The sequence below is a fragment of the Entelurus aequoreus genome, linkage group LG26, assembly GCF_033978785.1.
Source record: "Entelurus aequoreus isolate RoL-2023_Sb linkage group LG26, RoL_Eaeq_v1.1, whole genome shotgun sequence".
Taxonomy (NCBI): domain Eukaryota; kingdom Metazoa; phylum Chordata; class Actinopteri; order Syngnathiformes; family Syngnathidae; genus Entelurus; species Entelurus aequoreus.
In genome coordinates, this window is record NC_084756.1 from 30,818,164 (window position 1) to 30,839,025 (window position 20,862).

The 20,862-nt window shown below is 39.8% G+C and overlaps 1 protein-coding gene across 1 annotated transcript in view; it reads left to right on the plus strand.

The window, feature by feature from the left end:
- necab3 (N-terminal EF-hand calcium binding protein 3) overlaps positions 1-20,862 on the plus strand; it is a 57,117-nt gene that overhangs the window by 10,986 nt on the left and 25,269 nt on the right. Inside the window, exons 3-5 of the mRNA XM_062037791.1 lie at positions 14,171-14,279; positions 15,609-15,634; positions 20,084-20,181. Of these exons, the coding sequence (XP_061893775.1) occupies positions 14,171-14,279; positions 15,609-15,634; positions 20,084-20,181 (233 nt within the window). The remainder of the gene's footprint in view (positions 1-14,170; positions 14,280-15,608; positions 15,635-20,083; positions 20,182-20,862) is intronic.

A 20,862-nucleotide genomic window follows, 5' to 3' on the forward strand; every position in this document is an offset into this window, starting at 1 on the left:
GTCAAAGGAATTGTCTGTAGATCTCAGAGACAGGATTAATCTCATGGTACAAATCTGGGGAAGGGTACAGAAAAATATCTGCTGCCTTGAATCCCAATGAACACATTGGCCTCCAGCATCCATACATGGAAGATGTTTGGAACCACCAGGACTCTTCCGAGAGCTGGCCGGCCATCTAAACTGAGCGATCGGGGGAGAAGGGCCTGAGTCAGGGAGGCGCCCAATAACCTGAAGGTCGCTCTGTCAGAGCTACAGCATTCTTCTGTGGAGAGAGAACCTTACAAAAGGACAAATATGGAAGTATTATTGTAGCGAAGTTATTTTCAAACATATATCTCAATCTATGCGCTTGTAATCCAATTCGCATTCGTGTGTACTAATTTGTGTGTCTGTATATCAATCGCAGTGTGTGTATTCAGGTCCGCGTACGTGTGTTTCAAGTTGTCTGTCTGTGCTTGTCAGAAAGAACCCTTGATAGACTGTTTACTTACACAACCAATCCCAGACCAAGCCATCAATCCAATGTGCCTACATTTAACCAACCAGTGAAGACGCTACGCAATTTAAACCAATCAGAAACAACATAAGGCAGATTTTGGCGTCTCTCTTTCAAATACCTCAGCTGTACGTTGTTTTTCTGATTGTTTTAAATTGCGTGGCGTCTTCCGTGGTCGGTTAAATGTAGGTATGCCTCAGATACGCACATGCAGATTGTATATCAAATTGACTCGCGCAAACTGCGACGGACCAAGCGAGTGGTGTGTAATCTGCAGTGATCATTTCAATGATTCTGACTTAGAAGAACAGTGGTTTTGTTCAAATGGGAAAACATGTAAAAGACTGTAGCCAAATGCATTGCTGAAAATTAGGAGCAACCTTGAGTGGAGAAAAACGGAGAAAGAAGAGTAGATTTGGCGCGCCAAAATGAAAGAAAATAAGGCAATCTGCTAGTATTCTATTTTGTGTCCTCTTCTACTGATGTTTTCCTCAAGATACTTGAGGAAGTGCTGAAAGAGAATAGAATGAATGGAATAGAATGCCTTTTATTGTCACTATACACAGGTACAATGAGATTAAAAGCAACTCAAGTATCAGTGCGACAGTCTACAAAGTATGCAAAACATAGGAAGAAAAGAAAAAGAAAAATAGTGCAAAAGGAAGTAAGGTGCACAGTCCAGTTCTGAGAACGATTTATGTTCAATGTGTTGTTCACAGGAAATAAATATTATACTATATACATATATACAGAAGCATGTGGAAACATAGGCTATGTTGTCTATGGAAGAGCAGGGAAGTCCGGAATATATCTTTTTGGTTCAAAGTGTTTACCATATCAGTTTTGGAGTCATCATGGACCAGAGCAACAAAAACATGTAATTAAGTGATCAACATCATAGTTTTATATGCTTTAATTTACACGGTCAAAGAAGGGGTGGCATGTTGAGTCTGGCGACTGAAAGGGGGCGTTCCAAGTACATTTAGTTAACTACTGATTACTCAAAATCTAATTAATATTTTGGAAAATAACTGCCAAGTTATTTTTTAGGAGCAAAAAATACATAAAGAAAAGTTGTTTGTGAAATGTCATCTGGATGCTATGGGCTCTTTAAGGGCCTACTGAAACCCACTACTAGCGACCACACAGTCTGATAGTTTATATATCAATGATGCAATCTTAACATTGAAACACATGCCAATACGGCCGGGTTAACTTATAAAGTGCAATTTTAAAATTCCCGCCACACTTCCGGTTGAAAAACTCCTTTGGATATGATTTATGCGCGTGACGTCACAAAATCCACGGAAGTGGTTGGACCCCATCGGACCCGTTACAAAAACCTCTTGTTTTCTTCGACAAAATTCCACAGTATTCTGGACATCTGTGTTGGTGAATCTTTTGCAATTTGTTTAATGAACAATGGAGGCTGCAAAGAAGAACGTTGTAGGTGGGATCGATCGGTGTCTTAGCGGCTAAGTACAATACTTACAGCAACACAGCAAGGACTACTTACCCTGATAGAAGACGCCTAGCCGATGCTTGCCGCCAAACCCACGGATGAAGTCCTTTGTCGCGCCGTTGATAGCTGGAACGCAGGTGAGCACGGCTGTTGATGGGAAGATGAGGGCTGGATGGCGTAGGTGGAGCGCTAATGTTTTTATCATAGTTCTGTGAGGTCCGGTTGCTAAGTTGCTAAATTAGCCTTAGCGTCGTTAGCAACAGCATTGTTAAGCCTTACCAGGCTGAGAATTTTTAACCGTGTAGTTACATGTACATGGTTTAATAGTATTGTTGATCTTCTGTCTATCCTTCCAGTCAGGGGTTTATTTATTTTGTTTCTATCTTCATTTGAGAACAATGCTATCACGTTAGCTCAGTAGCTAAGTGTGTCACCGATGTATTGTCTTGGAGATAAAAGTCACTTTAAATGTCCATTTCGCGTGCTCGACTCTCATTTTCAAGAGGATATAGTATCCGAGGTGGTTTAAAATACAAATCCGTGATCCACAATAGAAAAAGGAGAGAGTGTGGAATCCAATGAGCCAGCTTGTACCTAAGTTACGGTCAGAGCGAAAAAAGATACGTCCATCACTGCCTCTCAAGTCCTTCACTGTAACGTTCCTCATCTACGAATCTTTCATCCTCGCTCAAATTAATGGGGTAATCGTCACTTTCCCGGTCCAAATCTCTCTCGCTCCATTGTAAACAAAGGAAAATTGTGAGGATATTACCTCCTCTGACGTCACGCTACTTCCGGTACAGGCAAGGCTTTTTTTTATCAGCGAGCAAAAGTTGCGAACTTTATCGTCGATTTTTTTTACTAAATCCTTTCAGCAAAAATATGGCAATATCGCGAAATGATCTAGTATGACACATAGAATGGATCTGCTATTCCCGTTTAAATTAAAAAATCATTTCAGTAGGCCTTTAAATTCAGTTGTAAAACACTGGAAATGGTTTTGGAAAACATACACACTATGAATGAGCATAGGAAGTGTTGTCACAAAACAATTCCCAAAACAAAGTGCTTGGGTAAAGCTGCAACGGGAATAACCTTACATTGAGACAAGTGTGGCCTATTGTATAATCATTTGGCTCCTGTTTAATATATTGATTCTCTGCAAGGTTTGTGGACTACTTTTGACTTTTCCTTTTAGCTTAATGGAGACTAAGAAGAGTTATGGAGCCATGGTCTTCATCATCCACTCATTCTTATGCATGATTCATTTGCCCACTTTTTTTTTCTGATTATTATTGTGGTAGCGGCTCACTCTCTGAATCGTAAGCGAGCTCAGGTTATTATTTATCTTCCAAGAAAAAAACTGTTGACGGAAGATAATGAAAACCCAAACTTGAATTGGAAGGAAAAAAAGCGTTGTATACATTTTTCATATCCATAGAATCGTCCAAAGCATCAGAAAGAAAAAAAAAACCCATCAGCGATGCAATGAAATCAAGACGTGTGAGTCAGCCGCAAACAAACAGCAAATCCAGCACCTGGCCGTGGATTCCAATGTTGCCTTTGCTTCCTTTGCCATCTGGCAGCTTCAGTCCAAAACCCAGCGAGATTAGGAGCGCCGCATTTTTTGTTGTATTCCACACAAATCCTTGTGTTAACAGTGCCAGTCTTAAATTTGGTCATGCTTTTTATGCCAATGACGAACATATTTTTGCTCACATCTTGAAGACATTATTGAATAAAATAAAGCTAAACCGTTCACGTGGAATTCCATTTTGCCTGACAATTTGGAATTTAAAGGCCTACTGAAAGCCACTACTAACGACCACGCAGTCTGATAGTTTATATATCAATGATGAAATCTTAACATTGCAACACATGCCAATACGGCCGGGTTAACTTATAAAGCGCAATTTTAAATTTCCCGGGAAACTTCCGGTTGAAAACGTCTAGATATGATGACGTTTGCGCGTGACGTCAATGGTTGAAGCGGAAGTATTGGGACACATTGTATCCCAATACAAACAGCTCTGTTTTCATCGCAAAATTCCACAGTATTCTGGACATCTGTGTTGGTGAATCTTTTGCAATTTGTTTAATGAACAATGAAGACTGCAAAGAAGAAAGTTGTAGGTGGGATCGGTGTATTAGCGGCTGGCTGTAGCAACACAACCAGGAGGACTTTGACTTGGATAGCAGATGCGCTAGCCGACGCTAGCCGCCCACCGCACGGATGATCGGGGGAAGTCCTTCGTCCTTCCGTCGATTGCTGGAACGCAGGTGAGCACGGGTGTTGATGAGCAGATGAGGGCTGGCGTAGGTGGAGCGCTAATGTTTTTATCATAGCTCTGTGAGGTCCCGTTGCTATGTTAGCTTCAATGGCGTCGTTAGCAACAGCATTGTTAAGCTTCGCCAAGCTGGGAATTATTAACCGTGTAGTTACATGTCCATGGTTTAATAGTATTGTTGATCTTCTGTCTATCCTTCCAGTCAGGGATTTATTTATTTTGTTTCTATCTGCATTTGAGCCCGATGCTATCACGTTAGCTCAGTAGCTAAAAAGCTTCGCCGATGTATTGTCGTGGAGATAAAAGTCACTGTGAATGTCCTTTTTGCGTTCTCGACTCTCATTTTCAAGAGGATATAGTATTCGAGGTGGTTTAAAATACAAATCCGTGATCCACAATAGAAAAAGGAGAAAGTGTGGAATCCAATGAACCCTTGTACCTAAGTTACGGTCAGAGCGTAAAAAGATACGTCCTGCACTGCACTGTAGTCCTTCACTCTCACTTTCCTCATCCACAAATCTTTCATCCTCGCTCAAATTAATGGGGTAATCGTCGCTTTCTCAGTCCGAATCTCTCTCGCTGCATCGTAAACAATGGGAAAATCTGAGGAGTCCTTCCTTCGGTGACGTCACGCTACTTCCGGTACAGGCAAGGCTTTTTTTATCAGCGACCAAAAGTTGCGACCTTTATCGTCGTTGTTCTCTACTAAATCCTTTCAGCAAAAATATGGCAACATCGCGAAATGATCAAGTATGACACATAGAATGGATCTGCTATCCCCGTTTAAATAAAAAAATTCATTTCAGTAGGCCTTTAAGCATTTTCTAAACTACCAAAATGGCGCCCACGCCCTCTGATTTGTCAGTGGAAAAGGTTTGGAGTAAACAAGCACTCTCACTTACCCAATGGCCATGACTTTGTATGGCTGCTGTCATGTTTGCATTTACTCATTCACACCAGGGTGTTATTTTCTAATCATTGGTGGCATGTTTACACGTACATTAGGAAACATAAATATTCAGGTGCGGTAATCGGAAACCGGTGAAGCCTTCATCTAAAAAGCAACACTTGCCTCTAAAGTAGTCAGGCAGATGGGCTGTGACGACAAGCTTACGAAGAGCAGCAGTTGATGGGTTTTTTTCTGTTTACGGCTGCAAGTAACTTCCACAGAGTTGCTGTCTCTGGTTATATTGCACAACATTCACTTCTAAAATAGCAACTGACAATATCAAGACAGGGAACACTGTGAGTTTGATATGAGTCATCCACCTCAAATAAGATATAGACACTTGTTTAGTTTAAAACAATTTAACATAACATTTATTGTAAAATTGTATCAATGTTATTGGCTTTACAAAGATAATAATGTTCGATTTTGATTGACACTGTCAAGGCTGTCCGGGGGGCTACATTGCGGTCGTCTACAACCATTCATTTCTCGCTATTGTCTTTTTAGAGTGAGACAAGGCTTTTGAATCGGAACTCATTAAAATGCACAAGTGTCTGCACCTTTTGTTCAAGGCCCTTCACAGTGCATCGTGCACACCCTCGCAAGCAGATAATCAGTTTCTTGCTCAGAGGTTGCATTGAAGACTGTTATCTGAATATTGATTTGAGGAAAAGACACAAAGGAAAGAATTTATTTCAGAGTGACACTGTTGCCATCATAAAACATTTATTTATTGTACAGGGTAGTCTTAACCAGGGCCGCCCCTCCTTATATGCAGATCACACGCTGTGAGTAGGGTCCCACGATGCGTGAGGAACCCCATTTCTGTCACTTCGGAACACTCGTATCTCAAAGCTGTTTATTGAAATGAATTAAAATCAATGTCATCTGTGTTGGTACTCCCAAAACACACCACAATTTCTACATGTAGCATGCCTTTCAAAAAGAAAAACAAACTTTTGGAGAAGAACTACAGTTTGGAAATCAATACAAAATAAATGTACTACAAGCAATTGCAGTAGTTTTATGAAATCATGTAATAATATTGTTCAGCTATCCCCTTAGAATTCTTTCGTGACATCTGGCAACACAGTCAACATGTCTTTGAGTGAGTGACCGGGGAAGTCACTTTTGGGAAGCTATACACAACAAGCAATATGTATGTCTGTGTGCCAAAAGTTAATGTTCGTAAATCAGGACTAGACAGAGAAAACTGAAACACGTCAAAATCAGTGTCTGCAGCTTGTCAATATTTTTATGGATAAATGTTCATCATTTGGGCGGCATACCTCAGTGTCAAAGGATGGGAATTGAGAACCAGCTCCCAGGGTTTCGATCCCTGGGAATCATTTGATAGATTTGTTTACGATTCCCTTATCGATGCCTGTGGGCAAGCATGACGTCACCACGCACGGCGCCGTTCAGCAGCACAAACCTTAGAATTATTCACGAGAAAGGAAGACAACAGGGCAATTTGCGATACTTGCAAAGTGAATATTGCATCAAACTGGGAAAATACTCGCTGAAACATTAGCAGACGCAGCACGTGATAACGTTGAATGAATGACGCGTGTTCGATCCCCTCCGAGACGGAAGTGAATCCCCACCAGCAGCGGCGGCAAAGTCAGCACATTGTCTGCTGTTAATACTGCAGGTAGCTAACTAACTAACACCGCCTATCGCGTTAAAACATGCTACTATAAACTGTAAACGTGAAATTAATGTTTCTCATGAATCACATGACAACACCTAGTAAGGGGTGTTCTGCACTGCTGGAGAAACTGTGATTAGTCAAAAATATTGCGTATGCTTCCTAAAAAAGCAGATATTTTCTTCAAAATAATACCATATTTTTCGGACTATAAGTCGCAGTTTTTTTCATAGTTTGGCCGGGGGTGCGACTTATACTCAGGAGCGACTTATGTGTGAAATTATTAACACATTACCGTAAAATATCAAATAATATTATTTAGCTCATTCACGTAAGAGACCAGACGTATAAGATTTCATGGGATTTAGCGATTAGGAGTGACAGATTGTTTGGTAAACGTATAGCATGTTCTATATGTTATAGTTATTTGAATGAATCTTACCATAATATGTTACGTTAACATACCAGGCACGTTCTCAGTTGGTTATTTATGCCTCATATAACATACACTTATTCAGCCTGTTGTTCACTATTCTTTATTTATTTTAAATTGCCTTTCAAATGTCTATTCTTGGTGTTGGGTTTTATCAAATAAATTTCCCCAAAAAATGCGACTTATACTCCAGTGTGACTTATATATGTTTTTTTCCTTCTTTATTATGCATTTTTGGCCGGTGCGATTTATACTCTGGAGCGACTTATAGTCCAAAAAATACAGTAGTTATTTTCGTGGTTGATGGTTGAAAAATTGCACAGTGTACAGTTCTACTTGATATAGCTAGCTTGTATTTGTCATGACGTAGTTGTACTTACTTTTAGCATTCTTTGTATAATTGTCATTTGTCACAGAGTAATTTGTTGTTATTTGTTTGTTACTACAGTAGACTATTTTATTATTATATTACAGTTATTTTCAAAACGGAATATTTTCTCCTGGCACCACATTGAGGCTGTGCGTCTTTTAAGACCTCACTGTTGTGTTTGTGTTGCTTGTATTTTGACACGTGACTTCTTCCCGGAAGTGGAAACCAGTGGTGGTCAACGAAGCCAAGATGGCTGTTATACAGCGCAAACAATCTGAGTATGCCAGGGTTTTATATAATTCTGCAAAAAGCAGATATGTGCAAAAAATCTAACCTTGCAGCAGAATAGATCCCTATACTTTATTAAAAAAATATTTGTCGAGTGATATCATGGATTATCTGTTGGTTGAGTTCCCGGACATATCGAACTAACTGTGCTTCAGTCATCATTCTACACGACAAAACACATGAAAGATTAGAAAAGCATGGAGGCTTACAACTTCTTTGTGTCAATTTGATTCAGGAAATCATTGTCCTTTATTGACAGCTGACTGAACCATGAAGCCAGGGAGAAAGACAACACAAGTTCTATAGAAGCACAGTAAAACATGATCATGATGGTCTTGTCATCAATTTGCATGTCTTTTGTTGTTGAGAACTGGAGGTAAGACTTGCCAAATCAGCATACGATCAACTGAGCTCTGACTGCATATCAATTCGCCATATGTGCTCTGACACATTTGTGTACAAAGTAAAAGGGGAGAAGTGGAAGTACCTTTCCTAACAGTATCACTGACCTTGACTTTCTTGTTTCTGTTTGTTGAAAATTAAGATACAAACAATATCAAGATAATACTTAAATGGGAAATACTAAACGAGTAAAGTATATTAAAAGTACATCAACCAAAACTTTAACAAAGTGGTGCGTTCTTCTACTCTGCTCCCATGGACTGGAGTGCTATATTCGAGAGCCACTTATGTCGTCGTTTCAAAAAGTCTTGCACTCTACCAACCTTTTTGATAACCTGTCGAGGAACTCTGAAGTAACGTTTGTCCTTTTTGCGATTTCAACGATTCATACAGCCGAAAACAACACAAGCATAAGGCATGTTTTTCTTGGAGAAAGGCTAAATGGCGCCAAGTACCCATTGAGGACATAGCTAGCTTGACCACCACACATATTTAATGGTTTTGGACGTGAGCCTGGACGTGACGTCGGTAAAATCCAAGCAATACTCATGTTTTTTCTAAACTAAACAAAATTGATGCTCATCAACTGGTTTGCTATACTTTTATGCAAATGATAACACGTGATAATTGATAAGAGAATCGATAAAGAACCAAACCGTTGAAAGTGGAATCGGAAATGTAAAAATCTCATCAATTCCCATCCCTAACGGTGTCTGGCTGATTAGGGACGGTTGGTGCATTTTGGCTTCATAATTCAATCCATTCATAATTCAAATGTCATAGAATATAGAGAACAATAAATAAGTGAATTTGCTGTTGGCCTTTCCATGGTCTGCGGAGGATCTGATGAATGCAACATCCTGTGAAACATGCGACTTGTGGAATATTCCCCATTATTCAGTAGGGGTAATGTGCTAGGGTAACAGGACTCTGTGAAAACTCTCAGGGACACAACTCAAGGGTGATTTTTTAATTTTAAGTATAGTTGCTATAAGAAGTAACAGAAATATGTAAAAAAAAAATAATCTCAAGGCTTCATGAATTAAACTTTTCTTAAATTGTATTCATGCAGTGATGTTGCAAGATACACGTCCAAATCTGAAAGGACGCACTAAACTCACTACCCATGTGTCATGGGAACGCAACAATTTTTTACCATTTTATTTTTTCTCACCCCCGGAGTCTCCGTTGTGGTATTTTAGGCTTTATATTGCGCCACACATTTTCAATTGGAGACAGGTCTGGACTACAGGCAGGCCAACGAAGCCACTCTGTTGTAAACACGTGGCTTGGCATTGTCTTGCTGAAATAAGCAGGGGCGTCCATGATAACGTTGCTTGGATGGCAACATATTCTGCTCCAAAACCTGAATGTACCTTTCAGCATTAATGGTGCCTTCACAGATGTGTAAGTTACCCATGCTTTGGGCACTAATACACACCCATATCATCACAGATGCTGGCTTTTGAACTTTGCGCCTCGAGCAGTCCGGATGGTTCTTTTCCTCTTTGGTCAACAGTTTCCAAAAACAATTTGAAATGTGGACTCGTCACACCACAAAACACTTTTCCACTTTGCATCAGTTCATCTTAGTTGAGCTCAGGCCCAGCAAAGCGTTTCTGGGTGTTGTTGATACATGGCTTTGGCTTTGCATAGTAGAGTTTTAACTTGCACTTACAGATGTAGCGACAAACCGTAGTTACTGACAGTGGTTTTCTGAAGTGTTCCTTTACATATCCTATACACACTGATGTCGCGTTTTGATACAGTACCGCCTGAGGGATCCAAGGTCAAGGGCATTGCCGCTTACATGCAGGGATTTCTCCAGATTCTCTGAACCTTTTAATGATATTACGGACCGTAGATGGGGAAATCTGACCAAATAAAGCTTTGTTCAACAATTCCTCGCCGGCGTCATCTTTGATCCATTCACAACACCAAGTCGTCCTCAGGTCCGGACGGGGATGACAAGACCAGCAATATACAACAAGTTCTACATCTAAGTCTGTGAATTTTATTTTACTGTATATGTCTAATGTTAGTGCTGTCCTACTTTTCTGTTTTTTATGTACCTTGTTGTATATAACATCAACCTGCCGGGGACTACAGATGGACATTAGCCTTTGGCTACAATCTGGCACATTTACATTTTATATGTTCATTAATGTGCATTGTCCCATGTAACACAATCAGCTCAAAGTGCTGAAAACAGTAAATGTTATTGTGCATTTATACCTTTTATTTATTGGGGAAGCAAATGACACTAATTTGGTGGATTGGTCCTTATAATGTGTTTTGAATTTTGAGGCATATTTACCTTTTTCATTGTAGGTTGAAGTTGTCACACACCATCAGATTTTTAGCTCTGTGTCTTTTGTAGGACAGTTAGGCCCAGTACATGTTTGTGGCTATGGCAATGCTAGCAGAGGGATTGTTCTGTGCTTCACATACTAAACTGAAGAGCACTTGAAGCAAGTGCCCACTGCTGGTTAGCGACCTACACGGGTCACATTGCGAGCACACAACTGTCAAGTGTTGTGAGTGCTGCAGTTAAACACTTGACTTCTCCCATATGCTCAACGCTGGACGTGTAGTTACAGTCTTGAGTAGGAGGAGGCGGCACACAATGAAGTGTACTGATCTAGAGGAAACAAAGGGCTAAAAATGGTTGCGAGTGGTCCGGGTGCTGCCTCTGGGCCGAGGTAATTACATGGTGTTGTCAGCGTGGCTCCAGCTGAACAGATGGCGTCCGCGCTTGCCCTTGAGTCTTCTGCCTGGCCGAATCAGCAGAGTGGAACTTTGTGACAGGGTCGTTATTAGGGCAGACATCTTGGTCAGGGATACTGTAGATATTCTACTTACAACATGCTTTTCTTGTGCTTTTCAGTTTGCGTGTTTAAGTCATACCAATATTGGAATGTGCCGATCAAACGGCCACCAATCAGTATTAGCTGATGTCCGTAAAAAGTCTGTGATTGCCATTGCTGTTTAGTGCCTTCTAAAGCGCCCGTATCTCAAAACGCCAATTATTTGTGTCTGACACTGATTTATTTTTGGCTAGCAGCTCATTATGTGTCTCCATACAAAGTGTGGATCCGCTCCCGTAAGCTGATAGTATCACCTCCATCGTGGCAAATCAACGGCATTTCTTACGATCTGAAGTATCATAATCAATCAATCAATGTTTATTTATATAGCCCTAAATCACAAGTGTCTCAAAGGGCTGTACAAGCCACAACGACATCCTCGGTACAGAGCCCACATACGGGCAAGGAAAACTCACCCCAGTGGGACGTCAATGTGAATGACTATGAGAAATCTTAGAGAGGACCGCATATGTGGGTAACCCCCACCCCCCTCTAGGGGAGACCGAAAGCAATGGATGTCGAGTGGGTCTGACATAATATTGTGAAAGTCCAACACATCAGCGAAAGTCCAGTCCATGGTATAATCACGTATCATTATCACTAGAGGACGAGGCTAAACCTGTTACACACAAAGAGGAAGCCAGGAGAAGGCATGCTAATAGCTAAGCTAATCACCAATGGCGTGTCCAGTTTTTTTTCAGGGGTGGCACCTAGTTCTGCAGTGGTGGCACCCTTAGTGATTAGACTGTCCGCCCTGAGATCGGTAGGTCGTGAGTTCAAACCCCGGCCGAGTCATACCAAAGACTATAAAAATGGGACCCATTACCTCCCTGTTTGGCACTCAGCATCAAGGGTTGGAATTGGGGGTTAAATCACCAAAAATGATTCCCGGACGCGGCCATCACTGCTGCCCACTGCTCCCCTCACCTCCCAGGGGGTGATCAAGGGTGATGGGTCAAATGCAGAGAAATAATTTTGCCACACCTAGTGTGTGTGTGACAATCATTGGTACTTTAACTTTATATAACAGTCAGTCTACCCCAGGAACAGCTGTAGCTACTATAGTAGTTTACCACAGTTACCACCACCAAGTATGGAGTGAATCTTCTTTAAGACAATTGCTGACATTAAACAATATGGCAAAGCATTGAGCTATTACAGTACAGTCAGACAACTTGCAACAGTTGGTCCAAAAAAAAAAGTAAAATTGTAACATTCATAAACCTTTATTTACAATTAGGCCCTCATCCATTCTTTACATTGCTGGCAACCGAATCATTTTAAATATTACATTGTGTGCCTTTAAGAGTATTTGCGCAACAAATAAATGACCTGGACTGAGTAGAACTAGAATCACGGTGGAATAACAAAAGAAGGTGGGACGGAGATAACGTTCAAAACAGATGAATGCACCCGTTCTTGTGTTGGCAGACAAACACTTTTAACACGCTTAAGTACAAACTATATTGTAACTAAAATGAGTTAGACTTAGTGTAGGTCCACGGACGTCTGGAACCTGGTTGCTTGTCATTAGTCATCTTCAATCAAAAAATAATGTATACGGATATGTGTGCGCCGATTGAAATTGCCCGCCACTACAATATGAAGTATAAATGATAAAACATTGAATATTAAAAGTATGTGAACCATTCCTACCTTGTTTACTTCCCTGACGACCTCCTTAAAGTTTTGTAATCCATCAGAACTATCTAGCCATCCATGTTCTATCAATGTTCCTCAAGCAACTAAAATGTGTCAAACATGTCATGGAGTGTGGAGAGTGTTTTTGCATATTATCCATCAGGCTTAGAGTAAATGGGTTAAATGGGTGTATTTTTGAATTGTGTATGGTACTATTAGACATTTTTTATAATGTCAACATACTGTAGTTCAGTGGACAAGTTGTTTTTTGGTATCACATATTTTAATGTTCTGTGTTGATTTTTGATTAATTGAACCATGAATTGGAAAGTTTGTCCAAATCAGTACCTATATGATGAGTGTGCAAAATTGTTATTAGTAATAATCGCTGTGGACCTCACCCATCGGGAGGCACCTTATATTACTATTTATTTTAATTCATGTTTTAATAATAAACTGGAGACAATCCGCGGGCTGTAATTTGGGGACCCCTGAATTAAGCAATTCTTCTGCGTACCACTAGATGGAGCCTGAGTGCTACACGTACCACAGATTGAAAAACACTGCTTCAAATTGTTCTGCCTCTGAGTGGGGTGGCACCTGAGGTGGCCTTTTCAGATTCTAAGGGTGGCACGTGCCATCCCAGACCACCCCCTCGACACGCCGCTGCTAATGGCGAAGCTAGCTTTAATAAACACCAAGAAATAAGTGCTTAGTAAAGTTTAAGAAATGTAGATGAAATCCACGTTACAGCAGAAAGTTTGCAGCTTTTAACAGAAAATTAACAAGTAGATTAATAAGAGTCTAAACTCTAGATCATTTATATAATTTATATATACTTGGTCGAAATAATCCAGTGTGTGTATCAGTACTTTTTGAGCACATTCAACAAAACTGTGATGATAATAATAACCACGATAATTTTGGTCACGATAATCGTGATATTGAATTTTCATATCGTTACATCCCTAGTATGCACCTTCCAAAACAAATTGTTCGCCCGCGACGGGAAACTAGCAAGTTAAATAGAGTAGAGTTGGATTGCTCACAGAGTTGATGACCATATGCAGTGGGTTTTTTTATCGACCCCAATAAACTGTGACCATGTCGAAGTATGCTTGAGCAATGTACTGCACCCTGTGTGGCTCCTGATACTGCGTCATGAGTCACTGAATGTGGTAATACGTAGTGTTAAAGCGCTTTGAGAACCTTGAAAGTAGAAAAGCGTTATACAAGTATAATCCATTGACCATTTACTGCTGTTCAAGACTGGACAATGGTTTTCACAAGATGTCGCCTTGTGCGTTTGCTTTGCGTTGTCAGACGATGGCAAGCTGTCCTTCAAAGAGTTCAACGCTTACTTCGCCGACGGTGTCCTAACGACGGTGCAGCTGCAGGAGCTTTTCTTCTCCATTGACGGAAGACAGAATAAGTGAGTTTAATATAACGTCCATCAAGTTGAGAAAACATATTTTTAATGCAGTACATACATTCTAAAAGGTCCAAGAACATTTATTTTGTTTAGAACATTTGTAATTGTACAAAACAGGGCTTCATGCAGAAAAATATATAAAATAAAGTGAATAAAAAACAAAGTGTGACTAGTTTGAGTACATTTACAAAAGTACTTCAAATATGCATGTAATAGTTACCATATTTTTCGGAGTATAAGTCGCTCCAGAGTATAAGTTGCACCGGCCGAAAATGCATAATAAAGAAGGAAAAAAACATATATAAGTCGCACTGGAGTACAAGTCGCATTTTTTGAGGAAATTTATTTGATAAAACCCAACACCAAGAATAGACATTTGAAAGGCAATTTAAAATAAATAAAGAATAGTGAACAACAGGCCGAATAAGTGTACGTTATATGACGCATAAATAACCAACTGAGAACGTGCCTGGTATGTTAACGTAACATATTATGGTAAGAGTCATTCAAATAACTATAACATATAGAACATGCCATACGTTTACCAAACAATCTGTCACTCCTAATCGCTAAATCCCATGAAATCTTATACGTCTAGTCTCTTACGTGAATGAGCTAAATAATATTATTTGATATTTTACGCTAATGTGTTAATAATTTCACACATAAGTCGCTCCTGAGTATAAGTCGCACCCCCGGCCAAACTATGAAAAAAACTGCGACTTATAGTCCGAAAAATACGGTAATTGATTTGATATAAAAAACTAAACAGCTTCAACAGTTTTTTTCCCTTGTTTTAAAGCCAAATCTTATTTTGTTTATTATACTATAATAACTCAAAAACAGTGTGAGACTGTATTTTTTTTCCATAGAAAAATAATCTGAAAAAGAAAAGTTGTCTCATATTTATGGCGTAGAGATTTATTCATAGTGGCTAAGCAAGTCAGAGCTTTTTGTCCTGTCACTCACACACGGCAGTGACCACAGACAAAAACATTTATAAATTATCAATAGCAAGTTAGCAAACAACAGAAGATATATAATGTTATATGACAAGGGGCCATCTTATATCCGGGTCAACACAGCAGTAAGTTTAGTTCCAGATCTGTTTAGTAGTCGCTCTATCTATCTATCTGCCCTATCTATCTGAACAAACCAACGACAAAAAAAAAATTACATATGTTATCACGGATACCATTTTTGCTCCATGTTGAGATCTCAACTGTTAGTAACGCTCCAAATCCCAACCAACCAACCAAGCTGAATCTTGAGTACCTCATTTAAATGCATGCTGTTGCTTTACCTGATCTCGTCTGTTTATCCCTGCAGCAATCTGGACACTGACAAGCTATCAGGTTAGTAAAACGCTCGTCCGTCACCACCATTCGCCCCACATATTTCTTGCCTACTTCCTCGTGTGTGTCACCGACAGCCTAGATCAGGGGTCTCAAACTCAATTTACCTGGGGGCCACTGGATGCAGAAACTGGGTGAGGCTGGGCCGCAAGAAAAGATTTCTTAAAAAAAATCTAACATGCACTTTTTAATGAATTCACCTCCTTTGAATGGCTTTCCCGCCCTAGCAACCATCTCACTCACCATGTAGCTAGCTTTGACTGCTGCATCGCTCTTTTCGCTTGCTTTCTTGACGAAATCTTGTTGCCTCAGTAGACTGGTTTTAAAATTTGCAACCCGGTTCACTCCCCTAGTATTTTGCATACTCCTCAGCATGTCTAGTTGTATAATGACGTTTCAAATTGTATTCCTTGTGCAACGCAACTTTCTCTGTATCAACTACAGAAAAGAGCTATAAGGATTATTCATAAAGTAGATTACTTAAAACACACTAACATATTATTTATTAATTCTGGTTTATTGAAACTACAGGAGCTAGTAAAGTTACAGACATTATGTGTCATGTTTAAGGCTAAAAGTAAAACATTACCAGCAAATTTACAAAAAATGTTTGTCATCACTTCTGAGAATGAAGAGCATAGAAGAAAAGGTCATTTCAATTCTTGACGAAATCTTGTTGCCTCAGTAGACTGGTTTTAAAATTTGCAACCCGGTTCACTCCCCTAGTATTTTGCATACTCCTCAGCATGTCTAGTTGTATAATGACGTTTCAAATTGTATTCCTTGTGCAACGCAACTTTCTCTGTATCAACTACAGAAAAGAGCTATAAGGATTATTCATAAAGTAGATTACTTAAAACACACTAACATATTATTTATTAATTCGGGTTTATTGAAACTACAGGAGCTAGTAAAGTTACAGACATTATGCGTCATGTTTAAGGCTAAAAGTAAAACATTACCAGCAAATTTACAAAAAATGTTTGTCATCACTTCTGAGAATGAAGAGCATAGAAGAAAAGGTCATTTCAAACATCAGTATTCAAGGACAACTTTAAAACAAATGTGTATATCAGTGGTGGGGGTTAAACTATGGAATTCTCTTTACAAGAGATAAAAGATTGTAAAAATATATTCCAATTGAAAAAATATATAAGGACAGAACAATGAGATCATATGGACAGCCATAACTGTTTACATTTTGCTTTATATTTATTATTTTACTTATTTTTTGCCTAGTTTTGTATTTGTTTTGTATCATCCTGTGAGGTGTATACTACTTATTTTGTTTTTTTTGTTCTTTTTGTACATCATGAAGTTTTGCACTTCTTGTGTTTTTTTGTTTGTTTTCGTTATATTTGGATGTAATTGTTTGTTTATATGATATCATTAAGTAAGACTACGTACTATGTTGAAGGGGGCAGAAAAATATAAGATTTTTCTTCATCCTGCTCCTTCTCAGGCATTGGTGTGTAAATGTATAATTTAAAAATTGAGGTATAATTGTCTATCGATCAAAGATGCACATCAATGAAGGAGATAAATAAAAATGAAATGAAATGAAATAAGACACGTCGGGGTGCCCCTGTGAAAGAAATATTGCATCAAAAATCGTCTCTGTCTGGAGCCAACGGGAGGAGGGTGGGGGGTGGAGTTTACAGTTACGGTAGCACAATTAGCCCCGAACGGGTTAACATCACCACGTCTGTATCAGCGCTGGGGTCCAGTGCACCACACTTTTGTATTGTCGCTCGCTCCTTCGGCGGAGTGCTCGTCTTCCCCGCCCGGACTGTTTACAACGGGGGCGGGAGCGAGCAGGCGGGCGAGGGAGGGAGGCAGGGAGGGAGGAAGGAAGAGCGTGTGTCATAGAAAAGCGGCAAAATGTTTCTCTGCTTGCATTACGCAAGTGACATCAATGCATACTTGCCAACCTTGAGACCTCCGAATTCGGGAGATGGGGGGGGTTGAGTTGGGCGGGGTTAGGGGTAGCGGGGGTGTTTTTGTAGCCCGGAAGAGTTAGGGCTGCAAAGGATTCTGGGTATTTGTTCTGTTGTGTTTATGTTGTGTTTAGGTGCGGATGTTCTCCCGAAATGTGTTTGTCATTCTTGTTTGGTGTGGGTTCACAGTGTGGCGCATATTTGTAACAGTGTTAAAATATAAATAAAATAAAATATGACCACCCTCAGTGTGAAATGTATGGCTGTTCCTCAAGTATGTCTTGCAATAACCTGCGTGTGTCTCTAGAAGCCTCATACAACATGTGTCTGGGCTGGCACGCTGTTAGTATGGAGAAAAAGATGATGCGGTGACAGATTCTAGAGGACACTGATGACAGTGCCATCACGGCACGCCCTCGATATTGTCGAGAGCCTCATACCACAACGTGATTGGTAGATTTCTTCAGCTCCGCACACAACGCTGTCAAGCGCCATTCATTTAAAACTCGCGGGCCGCACTAACATTAAACTTTCATATTAAGGTGGGGGCCGCAAAATAACGTCTCCCGGGCCACAATTGGCCCGCGGGCCGCGTGTTTGAGACCCCTGGCCTAGATAAAGCATAATTAAACAGGGTGGAGGCTTGTAAATATGTCGTGCCCGGAATAAAAACGGCTGCATTATTTCTCGAAGCGGAAGGGGAACGCTTCCATTTGACGTCAAACAGATGTTGGGTGTATCGGGTTCTACCCTTCTAGCTTACATCCCAGCCACTACAGCATTAGGTACACCTGGACAATCGCAACAATACTGCCTTCACAAATTATACAATACTAATCCCTTGGTATTAATTTGGACAATATTTGTATCATTGCTGTAGTTTGTAGTGATGTAGAACCTTATTTAGCCGAGAGATGGGCGGTATGGCCTAAAACAGGGGTTCTTAACCTTTAACGTCCAAATATTAACACTGAATTAGTAATCGTACTCCTGAATTGAGTCATATTCAATAATTATATCTAACCTACTTGCAGTTAACAACCTTGTCAAATTATATGAAAACATGTGTAAATCGCAACATTTTTAAACACATAAACGTTAGGCTTAGGTCAGGCTTATTAAAAAAATAAATACTAACCAAAAATACTGCAAAGGAAGTGACATTTACACACAAATGTGTTGTGCTAAAATAGACAAAATTAATCACTAATGTGTCTAAACTAAACTGTCAATAGAATTAAAGTGCAAATGAAAATACACCTTAACCACTTTGGTCATCATTTTTGCGCTAAGCCAGGAAACTTTTCTATGACTTAGCGCCATACTTTGTTTGATATTGTCATTACTGCCACACAAGGTGGAAAAGTGTACAACAACCGAATACCGCTGCGGCCTCTACGGACCACAGCTGAGATACCGATATTTTTCGCCCAACAATGGTTAAGAAACACTAACCTTAAAATATATATTGTGATATGTTTTACATCTCCCTCCGATAACAATATATATCAGGATATATTATTTGTTATGTAAATGATAACAAAACCATGTTAAATAGGTTACAAACGCTCCTAATTTAGCTGCTGACATATGCAGTAACATATTGCATCATTTTCCGGTTTAATTATTTTCTCAAAACTATTATTACTGTTTTTATCAGAATTTAAAGCACATTTAAAATTCTTTTTTTTTTGTGCAAAAATCAACAGTGCGCCTTGGGTGTGCTTAATATGCTAAATAATTCTGGTTGTGCTTACTGACCTGGAAGCAATTTTATTAGGTACAGTAGATGGCAGTCACAAATAAGAGATACGTGTGGATTGTAATTTGACGCCTGTTCAATAAATGATGCTTGCAAGCAAGACAAAGCTTTGATGTTTCATTGAGAATACAAAACATTACACACGGCGCTCAAACATTGGTCAAAATGTTTTAGTACGACTTCGGTAAACTATGACGCCGCACCGCTTGATGGATTGTCGAAGCATTACGTGGTAATACCCCTAGTACATAGGGGTATTATTATGGTGTGTGTGTATAAGGACCCCAAAATGGCACCTATTAAGAGCCATTATCTGGTGTTTTGTTTCGCAGTATTATCCATTAGTTAGTACCTGCTGTTGTGTATTTGGGATCTGCATAAGTCCCAAACATTTGCTCGTGTCCACCATTGTTGTCCACTCCATAGTCAATAAGCGCCTTCTTTTTCTCTATCCTCTTGGCATTCATCTTCTGCTTTTGCCATTTCTAATACAAAGTAGCATATAGTTCTAACTTTTATCTATCAGTAGACTGGCAATGGAAGCGTTAAAAACTACAATTTGGCTGATAAGATCTGAACCGTGGATTTTGTGAAGCGTTGCACCCTTAGCAGTTGTTCCTAATGTTGTGTCCATTTTTAATGAATTAGGAGCCCCCGCTGACTTTTTGAGTGTGTCATGACAGCCCGCTGATGGAAAAAGAGGTAATTTTCCTGACATTGTGTCACTAACTACTCGCCTTCCTGTCCCAGATTTTTTTTCTCAGCACCTCGGGGAATATCTGAATGTCCTCTCAGCTCTTGAGAAGCTGAATGTGGCCATTTTAAAGGCCATGTATAAAACTAAAGAGGTAAGATTTCCCTCCTTCTGGGCCTAGCTCACTTTAACACCAACCATTCAGTGCCAGTTGGTGATGATGAAACACAGCTTAAAAACTGCAGCAACACACAAATGGCTAAAATGTATTACAAGTGGTATACATTATACAATTATACATCTAAATATAAGGGATGCTGAAGTTTTCAGAATGTCTTTTACCTTGACAAGGCCAAACTTTATTCACTTATCTTTTGTCACCAAGACTGACTGCAGTTGTGTCATTGACGGCATGACATGATTTGTTTGGCCGCACTCTTTGGATGGATACCATTTTAAAGTCGAAGGAACTCAGGGAAGCCCTAAGAGGGTGAACCGTACATATTTACCGTAATTTCCGGACTATAAGCCGCACCCGACTATAAGCCGCACCAGCTAAATTTAGGGGAAAATACAGATTGCTCCATATATAAGCCGCACCCGACTATAAGCCGCAGGGTTTTGATGTGTAATTACCATAGTATATAGGGGTTCCTGCTACCACGGAGGGGATTGTCGGGACAGAGATGACTGTTTGGGAACGCAAAGCGTCCCATTTATTAACAATAAATCTTTCAATCATTCAATCAAACTTTCACATCTTTGACATGGCGAACAGCATTCGTGCAGAGTACAAATACAACGGTGCAAAGTAATACAAAGTGCTCACCTGTAC